The 22,585-nt window shown below is 31.4% G+C and overlaps 1 protein-coding gene and 1 pseudogene across 1 annotated transcript; both read left to right on the top strand.

Annotated features, from left to right (window-relative positions):
- Window positions 1-9,461: 9,461 nt before the first annotated feature.
- LOC102661003 (uncharacterized protein K02A2.6-like) lies at window positions 9,462-12,865 on the top strand (annotated as a pseudogene).
- Window positions 12,866-13,062: 197 nt separating this feature from the next.
- Window positions 13,063-17,503, top strand: LOC100791109 (kiwellin). The gene is made up of 2 exons (XM_026124686.2): window positions 13,063-13,081; window positions 16,710-17,503. The coding sequence occupies exons 1-2, from the start codon at window positions 13,063-13,065 to the stop codon at window positions 17,225-17,227; spliced, it is 537 nt and encodes a 178-aa protein (XP_025980471.1). The 3' UTR covers window positions 17,228-17,503.
- Window positions 17,504-22,585: the final 5,082 nt, after the last annotated feature.

Here is a 22,585-nt window from a genome sequence, read left to right as displayed (position 1 = left end):
CCAGTAAGAATATAATCTATCTATGTCTGTATACAGATATATTATATACTAGTAAGTACAAATATATTATATACTAGTAAGTAAGCCGTCTGTATGCACGACTCGTGTTGGTTCGTATTATTATTTTTAAATGTAAAATTCACAAAAAACTAATAAGGTCAACACATAAATTCAGAGTTAATTAATAATCTAGTACATATACACATAAAGAAACAGATGAAAAGTTAATCAGTTGTCCGGTACACATAATGATAAACAAAAATAAAACATAAAAATATATATTACATAATAAGATGATTCTAAAATTTTAAAATTTGATACGTGGTGTTGCAATTGATGAAGATGTTGCCACGTATGGTAACCAGATTTCCTGTTAATAGCATATAAGGTCCCTTGAAGCAAAGTTGTTCAAACAGTTTTGTTTGATGGTGGTGGAAAAGATGATAAAGTATCCTATTAATTAAAATGAATGATGAGTTAATTGAAAATCTAGAGAACTTTTAATGTATGGAATAGCTATGTAATATTTAATCTCATTGCAATTGAAAATAACTCTTCTTGTTACTTCATATTGCACATTTTCTCCAATTTCAAACCAAATTTGTATTAACTTGTAATTGAAAGGGTAAGAAGCGGAGGAAATAACACTGGTTAGTAAATGATGAGTTGGTTGAATTGACATATTACAATTTAATGTAATTTAAAGAATATACCTAATCTTTAATGCACTTAATTTACTCAAATTTGGATTGTAGAATACTTTGGTCACATTTGAGATCGTTTGAATAACAATGTTACCTGAAAATTCATTGTTAACAACTTAATTTGTAGAATAAAGAAAATGATTAACATAATTAAATTTGATAAATATTATATGGCTTTTTTTTACTAAAAAGGGATACTTTTAAGCGTTATTTTTCAATCGAGTACGAGTTTTAAAAAATTACCTAAAGAGGATAAGTTATAACAGGTGTTACGACTTCTGAGTTAGAAATCGTAACACTTGTTACAACTTTCTATTAATATATCAATAACACTCTAAGTAAGACGTCAAAATGAGAGAACCACTTGCTTGTTTAGATGCAATAGATACAATATTGTGTAAATATGAATTATAAGTGTGAACGACACCTCCTTTTATAAATTACATCGAAGTAAATAATGTTTTAAATAATGAATACTAACTATTGCATCCACCATCAGTAAACATAATAATAGTTACCATAAAATAATGAATTCTTCAACTAATTTAATATTTTAAAAACCTAAATTAATAATAACTAAACACTAATATACTAAAACATAAAATAATGAGTAAACAAAATTAATTTAACATGTATAATAATTCATCTAACTAAACCCTAAATTAATAATAACTAAACATTAATATACTAAAACATAAAATGATGTATGATACAGTGGAATCTTGCCACTCATAGCTCCTATCTCGTGAAGCATGCTTATAGGGTCTCTTACATGAAATGGTGTATGATACTGTCGAATCTTGCTAGAAATAAAGCTAGTCAATAATAACTTATCTGGCCAGAAATAAAGCTACTCAATAATAACTTGTATCACGGACCACTAAAACAATTATAAGTTATGTATATTGGACTCCAGGTGATGCATCAATATTATACAAGTTAAGATATCAGAAGGTAATACTTGGGCAAAAAAACCAATACTTGTGTCAAATGTCAACCACTACCTTACACCACCCAACTTTCATTCTTCTCCATTCTTATTTTGATCTTTCTATCCATTTTGTTTTGTTCTTCATTTTCAACCAATGGCACATGCACAACCCGAACCAATTGATGGCTCCTTGTTGCGCTTACAAGACAACCATATCTCAAATCAAGTGTTGGAAGACCAAGAGAGAATGATTCATCAGAGGTATAATTTTGTTTGGGCTTTTATCCACTTGGATTGGATAGATAGTCGGGTCAAAAATATAATCACTTTAGCTGGTTTCTATCATGTTATAAATGATGGAAAAGTTAATATTAACCAGCATTTGGTTAGTGTGTTGATTGAACGTTGGAGAACCGAGACACACATTTCATTTTCCACATGGAGAGGCAACCATTATTTTATAGGATGTGGCCCTATAGTTGGGTTTGAAGATTGATGGATTGTCGGTAACCGATATCATCACTGATGATGTACGTGTTGCTTGTCAGAATTACTAGGGGAAACTCCATTTGATAAGTATGTAAAGGGTAAAATGATTTATCTAAGTTGGTTGCGGCAAAATTTTCAGCAACTTCCTGTTGATGCTAATGATGTTTTCATTGCACAACATGTTAGAGCTCATATCATGATGCTCATAGGCAATTATTTGAGGCCAGATACATTAGGTGCAAAATTTCATTTTATGTATCTCTTTTTATTATCAAATTTAACTGAGGCAAGTCATTATAGTTGGGGTGCAACAGTATTAGCATCCCTTTTCCGAGCTCTAGATCGGGTTGTGAAGCTGGACCAAATAGAAATTGATGGATGTTTGTTGTTGCTACAGTCATGGGCGTGAGACCACATTAAATGTATTACCCCAAAGATAGATCACCTATCCATGAAAGAAGCACAAGAAGGACTCGGATTTCCTCTTGCAAGAAGGTGGTCTCATCCAAGGACCAAAACAAATATTCCCACCAATTCAATGAGATTGATACACATCATATTTGATAGACTACATATTATTGAGGTTCATTTCTTAATTTTGAGTATATTTTTTTATGTTTCTTATTCAATTATAAATATGTGATAATAATAATGTATGTGTTGCAGTTCTTGTGAACTCCTTATGACACACTAGAAATAAGGTCATTAATTAATGATGTTGAGGTATCAATGAATGTTCGGGCAAAAGTTCCTCTCATATATTTTGCAATTGTGAAATGGCATCCAATAGACAGGGTCATGAGACAATTTGGATTGTGACAAATTATTCCAGATGACCCGTCAAACCTAGATCAACTCCTACACATAGATATGCGAAGGAGAACAAATATTTTTTGGCCTCACCATCATCGTCACTGGATTTCCAAATGGAATCATTAGAATGATTATATTGTTCAAGGTGAAATGGACCAATGTCTTTTGCATGAAAATTCAGAAAACATGCAATGGTATATACGTCGAACTAGACGATATATATCGCGTGAAGGAGTACTATCTACTGAGGTTGTAAGTTTAATTTACATTTTAAAAAAATTATTGATATTATTATTCATTATTATTTCTAACTTTGTAAATTTGAATCACAGTAGTATTCTGGTCATCACCAACTTCAATCATATGCAGAACCCAATGTACCTCCAGCGCATGTTCCTGGATTTATGTCCCAACATGATCCATCACAAACACAATATCAATCAGCAGCTTTCTCTGGATATGTGTTTCAAGGATGTCAACAAAGTTTTCAACTAGTGGGATTCTCATCATATATGCATCAATACTCATTTCAAGTCCCTTCTGCCTCAAATGTTTTTTTATGGCCCCTCACAAATATTTGTCACCACTTTCAACACTCCACCATCTGCATATAATCTACCACCATCGACCTCTTATTATCGTCCATCATTACCTACTCAAATGCATGACATAGGTCATGAAAATGAGGAGGATGATGATGATGGTGATGATGATGATGACAACGGTGGTGATCATGTTCTTCAACAACAACACACAATTATACGTGAGCATCCTAGAACAAGAGGAGGTAGAGATCGTAGACCAATAGGACAACAAACATAGACAAATCTAGTCCAACAAGATGAGAGACCAAGACACATATCTATAAGAACTCGTTGTAGGACATCATCTCATTATTAGTTAAAAGAATATGTAAGTTTCATTTAAATGTCATCAATTTTTAAATTAAAGTGTTTCAAATTTTTAGTATCTCCTTTTAGTTTTATTATGTATTTTTATTAATAGATTATCTAAATTTATAACATTTTAAATAACAAAATATTAAAATAAATTAATAACATATAAAATAAAACCATAAAAAATATACTATTAATAAGTAAAATTAATATTATTTATTATTCATTTAAATAATTTTTAAAATTTTAAAAAAAATTAGAAAAAAATAAACCATAAAAAAATTATAAACTTTGAAAATAAAATAACTTAAACATTAAAAAAAGTGGTTTACGATTTCAAAAAAAAAAAAAGGTTTTACGACTTTAAAGTCGTAAAAAAAATCTTAATAACTTTAGAAATATGAATAAAAAATATTGGATGGATAATGTGTATACTTTTCTTATATGAATGTTTTTCTTTTTGAAGTTACCAAATACTCAAATATGTCGTGATTTTATAACTCGTCAAACACCGCAAGATTGGACACCAAGTTTCACCCAACTTAAGACAAACTAAATTGCAGAATGCAACCAATAAACTTGCCAGGGTTACCATTCATACCTTGTACTGCTGCAAAAACAAAGCTTAATTAATTTTCATTTTTTAAAATTAAATTAATTTACCGGTCCTTGAAATTTCTACCGTAAAATTAATTTTCATGCACTAATAGTCCCCGTTCAATTCAAAACACTAGAGAAATAAAATTCCCAACTAATCAACAATTTCAAACAATCAATTGAACAAGTTAACAAGGTTGAGAGAAGAAAGAAGAAACACTTTGGGTGAACAACATGCAAAAGAGAAGGACGAATCTTAATGCTTCAGTAAACCAGATCAAACATCCTTCCACGGGAATTCCCTGCACCTCCCATTTGCTGCATAAACAAAGCTCAAGTGCCGAAGGTGGTGTTCACTCCAATGCCTCCTCATATCAGAATTCACGGCCTAACATTATGGTGCGCAAACCACCCAAGTGTTTTCCTATTTCTTCTCGCCTCAGAAACCTTCAACGAAAACGCCCAAACGCAGCTCTTTTGCAGCGTCGTGGTGGGTTTGTTTCTCTAGGAATTTTTGTGATAGGGATTGTAAATCAACCTACGTACTTCAAAAAGAAAATCATTTGTATAAGAAAAGTATACACAGTACCCATCTAATATTTTTTTTCATATTTCTAAAGGTATGAAGATTTTCTATTTTTTATTTTATTTATTATAACAGGCGTTTAACATATTTTACACGGCTTAATATATACATACTCTACCCGGTAAAACAAAGTGAAAACTATGTGAACCACTGAAGGACCACTTAAAAAGTTATCCACACCTACTAAATTGTCGAGAAAACAAAACTTGAACTGAAAGAAGTGCTCTTGGAAATTTACCAATTATATATCAAGGATAAAAACATTAATATAGCCCATTTTGGCGCTCACGTAACTTCCACTTATCTTTGCTTGCTATATCCATGGGGTTTCCGTGATGAACTTGATTTTCATAATCTGCTCGCAGCCATGAAGCATCCTGCATCCCTAATCATTAATTGAAACTCAAGCTTCTATAATATGCGAAAACGATGTGTGATTACTATTTTTGAAGACGCACCAATGTTGTACTAGTTAGATCCTAGGCGGCATTAATGCAAAGATAATGAATTTGTTGGTTAAGTATCCATCTCTTTATCTAAAATCTAACAAAATTCAGCAGGAAAAAAATTCACCCAAGAGAAAATTATTTTCCATTTGGAGAAAGACTGCTTCCCTCAAATTAGTAACATTTATTATTTTCATGACACTACAACAATTTTTTATGAGAACAATCTTATTATTTGAGTTAGATAAATTATTATAAATTAAAAAAATCAATTTGGAGAAATTCGTCTCTTTAATGACAAATAAAACCAATTTGTTAAGTATATATCCATCTCTTTAATTAAAATCTATAAATTCATCAGAAAATAACTGTCACTTAAGAGAAAATTATTAGCAATTTGGAGAAAGATTTGTGTTCCTGAAGTTACACACACACACAAAAGTAACTTGAAGTCTTGAACTGAAAACAGTGCTCTTGGACATTAAGCAGCTATCAGACAAAAACAGCAATCTATAACATAACAATTCTAACGAGACTTTGGTGTGCTAATTCACTGCTCATAGAGCAGTGATTTTCGGGTAATGTCCTTTCTGAAATTTTCTATGCATGATAATACTTTTTGTCCTATTATTGCTACTACTACAAGTTATATTTCCATATTTTAATATCTATGTTTTATATAAAATATTTAATTCATTAGTGGATCAAATGCACCGAATTTTTAATATTTTGTAAGTATAATTATTAAAATCATAAAATAAGGAAGATAGTTAAAAACTTATATACATTTTATTTTATTAAAATTGTAGTTTTCCTTAATAAATATGTGTGTATTGATTTAAGATGATTCTTTTGAAAAAAAAATCTCTACTTTATAATTTAAAAAATATATTTTTAGTTAAATTAGAAAATTTTTTAATAAAAATAATAAGTATATCTTTTTATTTACAATCGTTATAAAGAAATTGGAGGTTTATCGGTCTATCTATCCATTATTTTAATATAAAAAAAATTTATATTTTCTATTTTTAACTCATGATTACTATGTTACTTTTAAATTAATTGATAAGTAAATTTAAAAATAAAAGTTATTATTATTTACATAATGTAAAATATATAGTTAGAAATAACAAATCATTTGTTCAAATGACACTAAACTCGATATTTTTAAGTATAATTATTAAGGACACAATGAAAAAATGTATTAAAAAAACTATGTATTTTTTGTTTTTATTAAAATTATAGTTCTATTTAACTATTACAATTTTATTTATCAATTGAAATTTATATTTTCTATTTTCAGTTCATGATTACTATGCTTACTTTTAATTTAATTGATAAGTAAATTAAAAAAAAATAAGTATAATTATTACAGAAATAAATGAAAAAAATATAGTTATAAAATTTATTTATTTTCTGTTTTAAATGAAATTGTAATTTTATTTAATAAATATGTATAATGTGTTAGTTTGAGATTATTTTTTGGAAAAAAAAGTATTCTCTATTTATATATAGTTTGCAAAAAGCATTTTAAGTTAAATTAAATGATTTTCTAATAAATAATTATTTTTACTTTCAATCATTTATTTAGAAATTGAAGATTTATCTGTTTATCTACACATTATTTTTAGTTGAATGGAAAATCTATATTTACTGTTTCCAGTTCTTGATTAGTATGCTTATTTTATTTTTTTATTTAGTTTATACGTAAATTTAAAAAGAAGAGCACAATTATAAAAAGTATAAATGAAAAAAATAAAGTTAAAAGAACTTATGTATTTTTTTAATTAAAACTATAGTTTTATTGTTTTGTCTGGTTTGGCCAATAGGTATCCAATGGAGCACAATTTTCATTATTTATCAGTCAAAAAAATCTAAACTCTGATACTATATCAGAATTATATACCATTGTATGTTGTACTATTGGATCACATCAAATACTCTTATGTACAACAAATGAAGTTTACCGAATAAAAAAATTAAATAATTAATAATAAGAAAAATAATCTTATACTAAACTATTATAATTAAAACATATCAAATCATGTATCATATATTTCACTATAATCAATAAGTTACATTAAATAAATTTACCCAGGCATTTTGATCAAGAATGTGCCCTTATATCTCATCATCTTTTTTATGCAAATTAGTTTAATTAAATATATCTCTTCTTCTAGAGTTAAAGATAAAATACAAAAAATATGATGAAACCAGACAAAACAATACTTCGTAGCAATAGACATAAAAAGCAATACCTCCAAAAATTAGGATATATAGATAAAAGCAAACCTTCCAAGGCAACCCCATCTAAACAATAACTACACAACCAAAAGAGTATATCTTATAACATGTTATCTATTAAATGATAACAAATACCCAGGCATCGGCAGGTGTAAACACTAGTGTAGCCCATTCGCATAAGGCAAACTCGTTATACACGGTACGAGAATTTTATATACCCGATAGATAAAGTCGTTGTAAATAACAAAAACAAAATCTTTTGAATATTATGCCACTACATTTTTAGAAGTTATTATCAATTAGATCAATAGTAGAATAAATAAAAATTTATTAAAATATACATTAAGGACAACAATAGAAAAATAATGATGAATTAAATAGAAATTTAAAAGACACACTATAAACTCATATATAAGATTCAAAGGAAGAGTGTTAGAAAGATACTTTTTCTAACATATTTTTCAATTTTTTAATTTGAATAAAAAATTTAAAATTATAAAAAAGATTCATTGAATGAAAAATTAGACTTACATAATTTTTTATTTTTTAATAATTTTTATAAAAATAACAAAAATATATTAGAGAATATGTGTTTAATTAACAAAATTTATTACTACCATTCTATTAGATAAACTTATTTGTTAACTGTTGGAACAATAGTTTATGGCAAACCGAAAAAATTACTGGCTGAGTCACGGACAATGTCGCTTTCTTTAAGACGTTTCGTGGCACTCCCAAAAATTGTGCAAGCAGACTATCAACCACGACGTCCCCAGGATAAAACAGTCCAGATCACTGTATAAGATTCCCACTGCACTGAGGGAACCTTTTCTAGAATTACACCCTCTTGTATGACTTGAAAAGTCACTCTAAAGCCACCCGAAAATATGACTTGAAAAGTCACTCTAACAGCCAACCGAAAAATATGACTTGAAAAGTCACTATTATAGCCAACCGAAAAATATGACTTGAAAAGTCACTATTATAGCCAACCGAAAATATGACTAGAAAAGTCACTCTTATAGCCAACCGAAATTTTTAGAGCGACAGAAAGAAAGAGGGAGAATTTTGCCGGAAATGCATCGGTTGAAATATGAGAGGGAGAAAGAAAAGTTGAGGAAATGCTTCTCAAATGGGGCAAAGAAAAATGAAGAAATGAGATCTATATATATAGGGAGTGAAACACTATTCAAGTGTTTATCCTGAGCGACGTGGGACTTGAAGCATTTTTTTCTTTTCTTTTTTTCAAACTTTCATCCACATTCTCCTTTGTTCTAACAATCCCCCACTTGAAATTTGAAAAGAAGATTTTTGAGGATTTCATAAAATTATGCATAAACAAAGGTGTCATACAACTTGAACCTTTGCATAGTGAGTAAGATTCAGATTTTACTAGAGTGACTCGAAGTCTTGAACTCTATCTCCGACATCAAACCACACACAACCTTTTCATAGGTGTATTCTATAAAGCCCGTGCGTTAAAGGCCATGCACGTCTATCCCGGTATAGTAAACGCTCTAGAAATTTTTGCCCAAAATTTCATATGAAGCGGCCCCCACTTCAACATTCACATAGGTGAGTCTATCAAGAGTACTCCTGTAGCCTAGGTACTCCACTCAACGTAGAGTATAGATCTCATGTTCCATAGGAGTTGTGTCAGTGGGAAAGGCACTAATTGACTTAGGAGCCAACATTAATTTAATGCCACTTTCAATGTGCAGGTGAATAGGGAATTTAAGGATTTCACCCACAAGAATGACACTTCAACTTGCAGATCGCTCTATCACAAGACCCTATGATGTGGTTGAAGATGTGCTAGTCAAAGTTCACCAATTCAGATTCCATGTGGATTTTGTTATAATGGATATTGAGGAGGATTCAGACATTCCATTGATTTTAGGCCACCTATTCATGTTGACAACCAAATGTGTAGTTGACATGGGCAACAGTAACTTAGAGATAAGTGTTGATGATCAGAAAGTTACCTTCAATTTATTTGAAGTAATCAAGCATCCTAATGATCACAAGGCATGTTTCAAGGTGGAAACAGTTGAACAAGAAGTTGATATGGTGGTGCAATACATGGCTCCTCACTCGCCGCTGGAAAAGGCATTGATTAATGTTGTTGATTATCTAATAAAAGAGGAAGAGAAAAATCTAAGGACCTGTTTGGAGGACTTGGACAAATTGAAGACAATTCCTTCGAAGGAATGTGCCTTTGAAGAGTTGAAGAAGGATTCTACAATAGAGAAACCAAAAGTAGATTTAAAGATCTTGCCAGCACACTTAAAGTATGTTTTCCTGGAAAACGATGAGGCAAAGCCAGTAGTAATTAACAACACCTTATCTCCTGATGAAGAGTTTCAACTGGTAGAAGTTCTCAAGAAACATAGGGCTGCTATTGGATGGCATATATCATACCTCAAAGGAATTAGCCCTTCATATTGTATGCACAAGATCATGATGGAAGCAGGGTATAAGCCAGTAAGACAGCCCCAGCAAAGGCTTAATCCATCGATGAAAGAAGAGGCGCGAAAAGAGGTTCTCAAACTATTGGAGGCAAGGCTCATTTACCCAATCTCCGACAATGCTTGGGTAAGTCATGTACAAGTGGTTCCTAAGAAAGGTGGGATGACTATGGTGAGAAATGAGAAGAATGATCTTATTCCAACACGAGCAGTCACGGGTTGGCGAATGTGCATTGATTATCGAAAGTTAAACGATGCCACAAGAAATTACCATTTCCCTCTTCCATTCATGAATCAAATGCTTAAGCGGTTAGCTGAAAAATTATTTTATTGCTTTTTGGATGGTTATTCAGGGTACAATCAGATTGTTGTTGACCCTAATGACCAAGAAAAGACTGTGTTCACTTGTCCATTCGGTGTATTTGCGTATAAAAGGATGCCATTTGGGCTATGTAACGCCTCAACCAAATTTCAGAGGTGTATGATGGCAATATTCACTAATATGGTGGAGAAATGCATCGAGGTGTTTATGGATGATTTTTTAGTGTTTGGATCAAAATTCGATTGTTGTCTAACCAATTTGGAGTTGGTGTTGCAACATTGTGAAGAAACAAACTTGGTGCTAAATTGGGAGAAATGTCATTTTATGGTCCAAGAAGGAATAGTATTGAGACATAAGATTTCTGTCAAAGGCATTGAAGTGGACAAAGCCAAGATTGATGTCATAGAAAAATTGCCTCCACCGGTCAATGTAAAAGGAGTCAGGAGTTTCCTACGACATGCGGGTTTCTATTAATGTTTCATTAAGGACTTCTCAAAAATTGCAAAACCATTGAGTAATGTCCTCAACAAAGATGTTGTGTTTCAATTTGACAAAGAATGCTTGACGACATTTAACACTCTAAAGACCAGATTGGTGTCCGCCCTAGTGATTACAGCGCCCGACTGGAGCAAGGAATTTGAATTGATGTGCAACGCAAACGATTATACAGTCAGTGCAGTTTTGGGGCAACGGAAGGAAAAAGTATTTCACTCCATCTACTACGCAAGCAAGGTCCTGAATGATGCACAGTTAAATTATGCTACCACTGAAAAGGAAATGCTTGCCATTGTGTATGCATTGGAAAAGTTTAGATTGTATTCGATTGGATCAAGGGTGATTGTGTTTACATATCATGCATCCATAAAGTACCTTCTCACAAAAGCAGACTCCAAACCAAGATTGATTAAATGGATTCTTTTGCTTCAAGAGTTTGACCTGGTCATCAAAAATAAAAAGGGGTCAGAGAATTTTGTAGCTGATCACCTATCAAGATTGATTAATGAAGAAGTCATGCACAAGGAACTAGAAATTTGTGATTAGTTCTCGATGAATCACTGCTAGTTGTGGATGAGAGACCATGGTTTGCTGACTTTGCTAACTATAAGGCTGTAGGAATTATACCCAAGGATTTGAATTGGCACCAGAGAAAGAAGTTCTTACATGATGCTCGTTTCTATGTCTAGGATGACCCTCATTTGTTTAAAATTGGAGCTAACAATTTGCTGAGAAGATGTGTGACCAAGGAGAAGTCCATAAGTATATTGTGGCACTGTCATAACTCCCCTTGTGGAGGTCACTATAGTTGTGATAAGACAGCAACAAAAATCTTGCAATCTGGCTTCTTTTAGCCTTTAATTTTCAAAGATGCACACAAGCATGTGTTGCATTGTGACCAATGTCAGAGGATCGGGAGTATATCACGAAGGAATGAAATGCCCCTTCAAAATATCATTGAGGTGGAAGTCTTTGATTGCTGGGGTACTGACTTTGTTGGTCCTCTTCTATCATCTTATGGGAATGAATACATACTGGTGGTTGTAGATTATGTGTCCAAATAGGTAGAGACTATTGCTACTCCGAAGAATGATGCAAAGACTGTTGTTAGGTTCCTGAAGAAGAACATATTTTCTCGCTTTGGGGTGCCAAGAGTCTTGATTAGTGATGGAGGTTCACATTTCTACAATGTTCAACTGCAAAAAGTATTGGGGCACTACAATGTTACACATAAGGTAGCATCGCCTTATCATCCTCAAACAAATGGTCAAGATGAGGTGTCTAATAGAGAATTAAAGAAGATCTTGTAGAAGACTATGGCGTCTACAGGGAAGGACTATGCCATCAAATTAGATGATGCCTTGTGGGCCTACTAGACCGCTTTTAAAACTCCCATAGGACTATTCCCCTTTCAAATGGTCTATGGGAAAACATGTCACTTACTAGTAGAGATGGAACACAAGGCATATTGGGCTCTAAAATTTCTTGATTTTGATGAAGTCCTATCTGGGGAGAAGAGGAATCTACAACTTTTAGAGCTAGAAGAGATGAGGCTCAATGCTTATGAATCCTCCAAGTTGTACAAGCAGAAGTTGAAAGCCTACCATGACAAGAAGCTGTTGAAGAAGAATTTCCAACCAGGCCAAAGAGTTTTTCTCTTTAATTCAAGACTCAAGCTATTTCCAGGTAAATTGAAGTACAAATGGTTTGTACCTTTCACTATCAAGGAGGTGAAGCCCCATGGAGCAATGGAATTGATGGATCCAAATTCAGATACTCCTGAGAGAAGTTGGGTGGTGAATGGTCAAAGATTAAAATTGTATCATGGCAACGTTGAGAGGCTAACCACCATCCTGCACTTACAAGACCCTTAGAGGGTGCTAACTGTCAAGCTAGTGATGTTAAAGAAGCGCTTACTAGGAAGCAACCCAACTTTCTAAACTCTTTCAATCTTTGTTTTTTGTGTGTGTTTTATTATGTTAGTGTAACTTCTTTAAGTAGTTTAATGAATCTAGTGTAATAGAGTTGGGTAGTAATTAATTGTAGAAATTAGTGTTCGTACATTGCATGCATGGAGTCTGGAATTTGGGGTAGGATAAGAATATGTTAAGATCAGTATACCCCATCTCGCTAGGCGCGCAACCACGCACTAAGCGCAGACAATTAATGTGCTAAGCGAGACATATTCTCGCTAAGCGCCCACATACTCCCGCTAAGCATGCAAGACCCCACATAACACCAGATCCCCCATAGCTTAGTGAGACACACCTCGCTAAGCAGCCAAAGTCTCCTTACTCAGCGTGCCAATGCATTGAGTGCAAAAACGTCTCTTTGTGTGAACCTTCACTCTGATTGGGATGAGCACCTCTAGCTCGTTAAGCCTAAAAGCTTCTTTGTGATGGAAATTGCACTGAGCGTGCTCATGTGCTAAGCACCCCCCTCCATTGCACTCATTCCCACTCAATTCATTGAACGCGCCATGATTCGCTTAGCGAAAGTTGCAGACCAATCACACATGCTGATCTCGCTAAGCGTGTCAATTTTGCACTAAGCCCAAAAACCTTTCAGGTAGGGAACTTTTGATAATTGCGTTGAGCAAGTCCGTCGCGCTAAGCGCAAGTATATATCTAAAACAATTTGAATTTTGAATTACCTCTGAGGACCCGCTGAGCGAGTAACTCGTAACTGCAAGCAAAAACATAACTGCCCTAGGGCAGTTACTTTTGTGCTTTGATTTATATTACTGCACCTTTCCATCCTCCTATTCACTTTCATTCTCTGCATTGTCTCTTCTCATTCTCTACACACAGTCCAGGTATGTTTTCTATCATTTTAATTTCTGCACAACCTTAGGGTAGAAGGCAAAATCTTTGAGTTGGTATGCTTGTTTTAAGTTTGTGTTCATATGCTTTGATTGTTGTATCTAGTGCTTTGATTTATTCATTTTGTGTAATTAGTTAGGGCTTGTAGTGTGTTTTGCATGTTTAAAGTTGTAGGAAATTGGCTTGGTTTTAAATTTCTAAGCCTGTATTGTGGCTTAAAGAGTTGAGCCTTTTGAGCCCCACTTTCTGGATTTTTTTATGTACTCGCTTAGCGAGGCTTTTGCGCTGAGCGAGTTCATGATTTTCTTTGAATTTCTAGGTTTTCTAATGAACTCGCTAAGCGCACCTATCGCGCTAAGCGAGTTCATGAAGTTCTTCATTTTCTGCATTTTAGGGATGAACTCACTAAGCCAGTGTCTTTAAAATTATTTTATATCTCAATTCCAACTTAAATACTCTTATATTTAGATTGAAAATAATATGTTGAGTGTTTTGAGTAGAAAAAACACAACCAGCCGCGTGATCAAATTTATTCATTTATTTATTTTTTAAAAATAATATAGTCAACTATTTTTTTTTTTAAAAAAAAAAGTCTCTCAAAATTTAAACTAGATAGAACTAAAGTGGAATTATAAATCTTTTTTCTTAATCAAAAAAATGTATATATATTATACATAATATGAATGAAATGCAAAATAGTTACTAATAAATAAAGAACCCAAATAAATTTAAATAAAAAATACAATAATGCTCAAACTAATACAAATGTTAACTTCAAAACAAACAAAAAAAACTAGTACAGAGGTTTATTACTTGCCTTTGGGACGTAGAGTTGTATATCTCGTTGATTTAGAGGTTGCAGCGACCTTGTATTCCATTTGACATATTGTGGAAGAATATGTAATAAAGATTAATAATTAATTGAAGAAACAAAAAATTTCAAGAAATAAAATACTTTCATTTTTTTTAAATGGTAACTCAATTGATTAAATTTTGTGAGACTTGTTTTAAAAATTTCACTTTAGCTTTATCTAGTTTAAATTTTTTGAAACTTTTTTTTTAAAAAAATAGTTGATTAAATTCTTTTTCTAAAATAAATAAATTTGATCTTGCAGCTGGTTATGTTTTTTCTACTCAAAACTCTCGACATATTATTTCCAATCTAAATATAAGGGTACTTAAATTAGAATTGGGATATGGAATAATCTTAAAGATTAAAATGAGAAATTTAATAGAAATTTCATAAAATTATAAGATATAAGATAAAATTTTTTTAACAGCAAAGATTAAGGTTTGACAAGAAAATTAAAATATATATATATATATATATATATTAAAAGGCAATTTATAAAATATATTGCATAAGTACTAAACGAATAGGAGTACTAAATTATAAATACATAATAATAATAATAATCATTAGTCACAATCTATTATTAACATTTGGATATATTTGTCGTACTTTTTATATTTTTGGGGATTAAATTTTATATTTTCATTTTTGAGCAATGCATCTGTCAGCGGAGTAGAAGAACGAAAAGTCAAAAAATATTATGATAAATATGTCTCTATGCTGGCAATCTATATTGACAATCATTTCAGTGACAAATTTGTTCATCTGTGTCATATAGGCTATTAACGATAACAAATGAAAATTAACGATAGAATATATTTGTCGCACCTTTTATACTTTCAAGAACTAAATTTTATATTTTTATATTTTAGGAACACATTTATAAGCAAATTATACATTGATAAAATTCTTCTTAAAATCACCAAAAGAAGTTTGAGTCCCTAGTTAGGGTTGCAATCTTTTAATATTTTGGGTATAATAGAAAGAGACTTCATCGGTAATATTTAAATTTTTGATAGAATTAAATCAATAAATAAAAATTTAGTGGTAATGTTTACGTTTTGATGGAAAATTTACCTGTGAATAAATTTCGTCATTAATTCATGTATTTTCTCATGAAATTCATTCCGTCGTTAATTTAGACATTCGAAATATGTTCCATAGTCCGTGGGTGATAACTTTTCTTGTAGTCAATCAAATGAGTTATAAGCTTGTAAATTAACAAACTAACGAAATAATTAGTTCCGGATGTCGCTAACGACAACGTAAAACTGAATCCATACTTGGAACAAGACAAATACTAGCGTGCATGACTTAAAAGACTTTATGAAGCCTTGCAGGTGTATCCATACTTGGAACAAGACAAATACTAGCGTACTTGACGTAAAGACTTTATGAAGTCTTGCACGTGTAAGACTTTTCTTTTTGTTTGAATCTAGCGAGAACGAATTTTGCAAAGAGATATTTATTTATTTTAAACACATTACAAATATTTTTCATTTTTTTATTTTTCTTTTTTTATCATATCATAAATTTTGCATAGGGATATTCTTTTTTCTCTCAATCCAGGTGTGATATAGAATTATGGTGTTTATGAAATATTTTTCTTTTCCAAAATGGAGACTATTTTATTTTACGGTTAAGTTATATTTTTTTATCTTTATAAATATAAAAATGTTTAAAATATTTTACTACAAAATGTCTAATATTTTTTGTCCTTATAAATTTAAAACCTGTTATTGTTTGACCCAAAGTAAGATCGAGATATCTAAACTATATTATTTTTTACATCAATTATATATATAATTTTAAAAAAAAAGTTACATTTATATGAATTAGATGTAAAACTAATGTAAAAAAAATTATCATTGGGTTTAAATTGATCTGAAACTAGGTTCGAATAATAAAGTAACATGTTTTAATCTTCAGGAAAAAAAAAAGTATTTAAAATTTTATAAAACAAATTCTGAATTTTATATTTAAGGGAACGAAATACATGGGGTTTTCACCATATTCACAAAACAAAAACTTCTCTATTCTAAGTATTTCCATTGGCCTACACTGCAAGTCTTGTGTTTCTAGCTTTCACTTTCCTTCTCAAGATTGCGTTATGCAACACCCTCAACGACGATGGAAGCTGTCAGAAATCCGGCACCCTGACCTGTGCAACCGGAGAGTACGATCAGTACCAGTGCTCTCCGCCGGTATCTTCCTCGACGGACGCCATCCTGACGCGGAACGATTTCACCGAAGGCGGCGACGGAGGGGACCGGTCGCAGTGCGACGAGCAATTCCACGACAACTCGGAGCTCGTGGTGGCACTCTCCACGGGGTGGTTCGACAACGGGTCACGGTGTTTGAAGTTGATAACAATCACCGCCGGGAACGGGAGGAGCGTGACGGCGAAGGTGGTAGACCAGTGCGACTCCGTCCACGGGTGCGACAAGGAACACGCGGATCAACCTCCGTGCCGTAACAACATCGTGGATGGTTCACAGGCCGTGTGGGACGCGCTGGGGCTTGACTCTGGCGAAGAGCGCGTTACTTGGTCCATGGCTTGACTTGAATCATGCACGTACGCAACAACAACAACAACAACAACAACATGAGTTAATAACTACTAATAATGATTAAGGACAAGCATTAATATAGCATAAGTGTTTGTTTTCTTCTTAATTTAATCGCCCTTTTATTTTGGTTTTTTTGGGATCATGTGGGTTACCGAAAGGATGGAAATATTGCTCACTTGGATGAACATTCCATTCTTTGCTATGATATTTAACAAATAAATTTAAAACTGATCACTGCAATTATGCACTGATATGATATATTTGCTGCCTCTACACATATATGTCGAACACTATTTGCTGATCCTGCTTTCTATATTTCTCTTCTTATTATTGCATCGTTTTCCATTTACGTATCATTTTAACTACTTTCTCTGAAGCCTTATGCACTTATCTTAAGTAATCATTTCCCTTTTACAAATAAATACAAATAAAAATATTGTAAATTATATTTCTTACAATATCTTACAAAATTATATTTGTAGAATTCTTACCAAATTGTATTGGATAATACCTATTTCATTCGGAATTCCATCAATCATTCTTTTATAAAAAAAATAATTGAATTTAACTAATTTTCTTATACTCCTAATTAAAGATATATCATAAAAATATCTATATAATCACGATTATACAACCAATCATTTATCAGCTTTTTTATTAAAAACACTTTTTTCAAATAAATTTATTAAATTCAAATTTTGTAAATATGAATAAACCGGTTTCTAATTACAAATTTGATTAATCGTGAGCAAGGAGTTTAATTTGATTGTTATTAAATAATTTGCATGTAATTTTTTTTTTATTTTCCAGGCTTTATCATTTTATCCTTTTAACTTTATCATGAGAAATATATTAACATTTAAATGTTAATATATTCTTGTGGACAAAGGCTATTTTGATATTTATTTGGGCCGTAAACATTGGTTCAAACTTCTCTGAACTTAGTGCGTTGTCACCGAAGAGGAATTTGTATCTTGCACCTCCCAATATGAATTTTACACCCCTCAAAAAGTTTTAATGGTAAAAAATATCCTTAGTTCTAACACCTCTCCCTCTTCCCTTTGCCACCCAAGCACCCTATGTTCTGGAATATGAATGTGGTATTGCCCAAGGTTCAGGTATCCAATTCTTGTGTCGTCATCCTCTTGGCAATGACGTTGCGGTTGTTGATGGTGGTGGTTGGACTTGTTGACAATAAAGTTAGAAGAGGAACAATAATGAAGGAAAGAGGGATCTTGGAAACTATGTTAGAACAGTGATGGTGGTGGTTGGGCTTGTAGAGAAGGTGGTGCATGGTGGTACAGACACAGCACACATTGGCATGACAACTTCGTGGTACAGCTTCCCGTTTGAAGAAGGGAAGGAGATCTTGCTGCCTATTCCATAATAGCTATTTCGGAATATAATTTTTCATATCGTATAATAACTATTCCAAAATAGAATAAGCACTTTGAAAACCTACTTCGAATTAGGTATTCTCAAATACAAAAAACTACATTCTGGAATAGTTATTCCAAAATACTATCCTATTCTGAAATGGTGTCTATCAAAGGGGTATTTTTGTTCGCTAGAGTCTTTTGGGTGGTGCAAAATGAAAATGGAAGGTGCAAGATATAAATGCCCAGCAAAGAGAGTTTGTTTCGGAACCTAACTTGGGCTACTAACGGGTTTGTTAGCCTATCCCTATTAATTTGGTTTTCTTCAAGAAAATGCTATAAACTAGCTATAGTATATTTTTTTCTTGAATATTATGCAACATAAATATTTTTAAATATATAAATTAAATCTTAAATTTACAATAATCAATTTAAATTATAGGAATTGTTATATTTTATCCCTAAACTCTTTTAGATTTCTACTTTTAGTTCTTAAATCTAAATTTTGACATAATAGTAATGTTGACAATCTAATAACTTGTCAAGTCATAAAAAGTTTAACAGAATAATTATATGTAATTTTAAAATAAATAAAAATAGTGTATATGCTCACAATGTAAAATATATTCAAGTAAAATGTAAATTTTACACAAGATGAGAAATTAAATCTATATCACTATATTCAAGAAATGTAGGTGTCAACAATGATTGACACTAGTGGTAATAGCTTATGTCCTATAATCAAGTGGTTCATAATTTAAATATTAATCTTAAGGATAAAATAAATTATATTAAAATAAAAATATTTATCTCATGTATGTTTAAAGATTAATCACAGCTTTTAGCAAAAGTTATTCATATCAATACAATATATAGGAAAAACAAATACTCAGGAAATATAATTGTATATATAATTACATTGGTTTTATTAGTAATTAGGGAAAGAGAGATACTTTGTGTCTTTCTAAATTTTTTAAATAATAAAAGAAATAGAAATTAAATACAGTTAATAAAAAAATAACAGAATAAAAAAAACATAATATAAAAATAGTGAAAAATTAATGGAAGTTAAAAGAAAATTTAAAATTTTAAAAATTGATTTGAAGTTAAAATTGTTTAATAAAATTTGTATAATTTTCATTATTAATAGTTTATTGATAAAACGTTTTATCTTTTCGTTGATTGGAAAGTGGCAGCCCTCCCGTGGCAATTATCCTTCCAGCCTTGATCTATGATATTCTCAATAATCTTGTGTGAATTATATCAATTAATTGAATCGCCCCTGTTGCTTGTAACTCGAGAAAAACAAGAGCATCTTCCATCTCAATTTGACCCCTCCGTCCCACGTCTTTAGACACTTTCATGTCAGGAAGCAAATGAATGGTCAAGGTGACTGAAGGATCGTCCAATGTTCCTTTCTGTGAAATTTCTTCTTTAATATTCTTTCTTCGAGCTAGAACACATTCCGACCCTATTTGTCAGCTACACATGAGAATCTTCTCCGTGGAGTGATATGACAAATAGAAACTTTAAGATTAACATAAACACCTTTTGTTTTTGTTCAAATGTACGTGTGGGCAGCTGGACTTTAATTTTCATTTGAAGCTTAATGCCTCTTATTAGGAATTTAGAAGAAAAAAAAAAAAAGGAACCAAATTTCAGAATGACTTTCATGGGGATTTCATTAATTGCTTTTGAATTCAAAATCTTTTGTCCGTTTTTTTTTTTCTTTCCATTCAAGTACTATATTGGAAAATTACTACCTTCATGCACGTACATAAGTGTGAATGGATACCAACAAGTGATTTATATATGAGTGGTGAGAAGCAGCGGATCCTACCAAAAGGCCAAAATATCACATACTTAAAAATTATTTATGATATCATACATAAAATTTTTATATACTTTATAAAAATTGGAGGGACCATGCATGGATGCCTCCTCTCCTTCCTAGTAAGCTCTGCCACTCGAATCAAATTCCATAAATAAGTGGATGAGAAGAGATTATCTATCTTTAAACGTACAAAAAAAAAAACAGTCTTAATGAACTACTTAAGATATTCATTACAATCACATCACATGCTTATAAAAGGAAATGTGAGTGGAACAGATGACAGCTTGTAAAAGAGGATACACAAAGTTAACTCTTTTTTTATTAGCAAAAGGAAATTTATTGATAATAATGAGTACAAGGATACTCAATCTAGCATTCATCAAAGAACACCACTCAAACCCACAGGTTAACTCAGTTTGTTATACCCTAATTTGGATTAACCCGCCAAATATAACAGCCTTCGTCATCTTCTGTAATAAAGAAAATGAGTCTCATTTTCTTTACTTTGAACAATACTTGAACCAGGGGGGTGTTTTAATGGGAACAATCCAATCGTGTTGGTTTTCATTTATCTTTTTTCTTTTCAGCTTTACCCTTCCCCGAAATGAATGTGTGGACAGACCTACTTATGGAGCCTTACATGTTACATAGCAAGAATAGTACGGGTGATAAATGTTAGGTCTTCACGAATGGACAGGCTTTCACGTCCGGGGCATTTGAGGTCGGAGGAACAAGAAATAGAATAGTGGTAGTGCCGTGAATACCGGGCAACCCTAGTGGCAAAAGAAAAGAAAAGAAAAGTGACAAAGGAAGAAAAGACGAGATAAATGACTATTTTGGTTTTTTAGGCCTCAATACCAGATTACCAGAGTATGTTTGGAAAATAGGAATTTTTTTTTACCAAAAGTATTTTCTTAAAAAAAAATCATCATCTTCGTTTTTTTTTATTGGATGAGTATTATGATGTGTATGATAATAATTTTAACTTTTAATTGTAAATTAAAAATGCATTAAAATGGTGATAATTTAATATATAAAAGAATAAAAATTTTGATTTAATTATTACATATGTAAAAGTACGCAATTTTATCTTTTAATTTTATAAAACTATTTTATTATTAAGATTCAATAATCATGATTTGATATTTAATTATATTTGTTTAGAACTAATTTAAAATTACGTTCTAAAAATTAATTATCACATTTTTTATCTTTCGAAAATTAAATTAAAATTTTTGTTGGTTAAAGGATTATGTTATCATCCATTTACACATTAAAACTCCGTTCATTTATAGAAAAAGAAGATAAAAAAAATATTATGACACTTAATTCCTATATTTTTACATCTTATTTTAATCCAAAAATTTTATCTTAATTTCACTTATTTTTCACTTTTTCTCTTTATCCATCGTACCTAAAGGATAAAAATGTTATTTGCCCGAAAAGAAAAGAAAGATTGATAGTGACATGCGCACTGAGAACTGTACTGTTACACTAACCCGCGCAAGGGAGGGCCTGGAACCGAAATGGTTTGGATGCTGCTCCAGGCTCCAGCACCTGCAACTGTATAGGTACCTATAGTATAGATACAAACCGTCTAGGGTTTCTGTTGTGACGTGATTGTATGACCTTACTGCAATTAAGACCTATACTAGTGCACTTTATTAGGGATTGTTCCTTTTGTTGTCTTTTCTTTTTTGGTTAATTTTACCTTTTATTGCATTTACTATTTAAATTAAAACTTTTCTGTCGTTTTTTAAAAAATATTCTTTAATTCAAATTTTTATTATGGTTGAATATATCAATAATTTAATTGTAAAAAATGATAAATAACTAAATTTAAAGTACCGAAATAATTTAACTTTAATTTATCAAAAGAAATTATTTCTGGAAAAGAGTTAAAAATCTTTCTGTATATATAAATTAAAGTAATTAATTTTTTTTAAAAAAATCATTTTTTTGTTATTCCTCTTTGACAAAAAGGTTTTTGGATATTTTTCTTAACCTGTCATCTCATCTCTTTTAATATTTTTGTGTTCAATTGAAACAAATATTACAGTGGGATCGCCTAATCACCTTAATAGTAGTCAGCAATAAACCGTAAATAATGACTCTTATATTTACATTGATAAGTGTTCT

This window comes from Glycine max, chromosome 12 (assembly GCF_000004515.6).
Source record: "Glycine max cultivar Williams 82 chromosome 12, Glycine_max_v4.0, whole genome shotgun sequence".
Lineage (NCBI taxonomy): Eukaryota > Viridiplantae > Streptophyta > Magnoliopsida > Fabales > Fabaceae > Glycine > Glycine max.
This window is presented reverse-complemented; position numbering and strand designations above follow the sequence as displayed.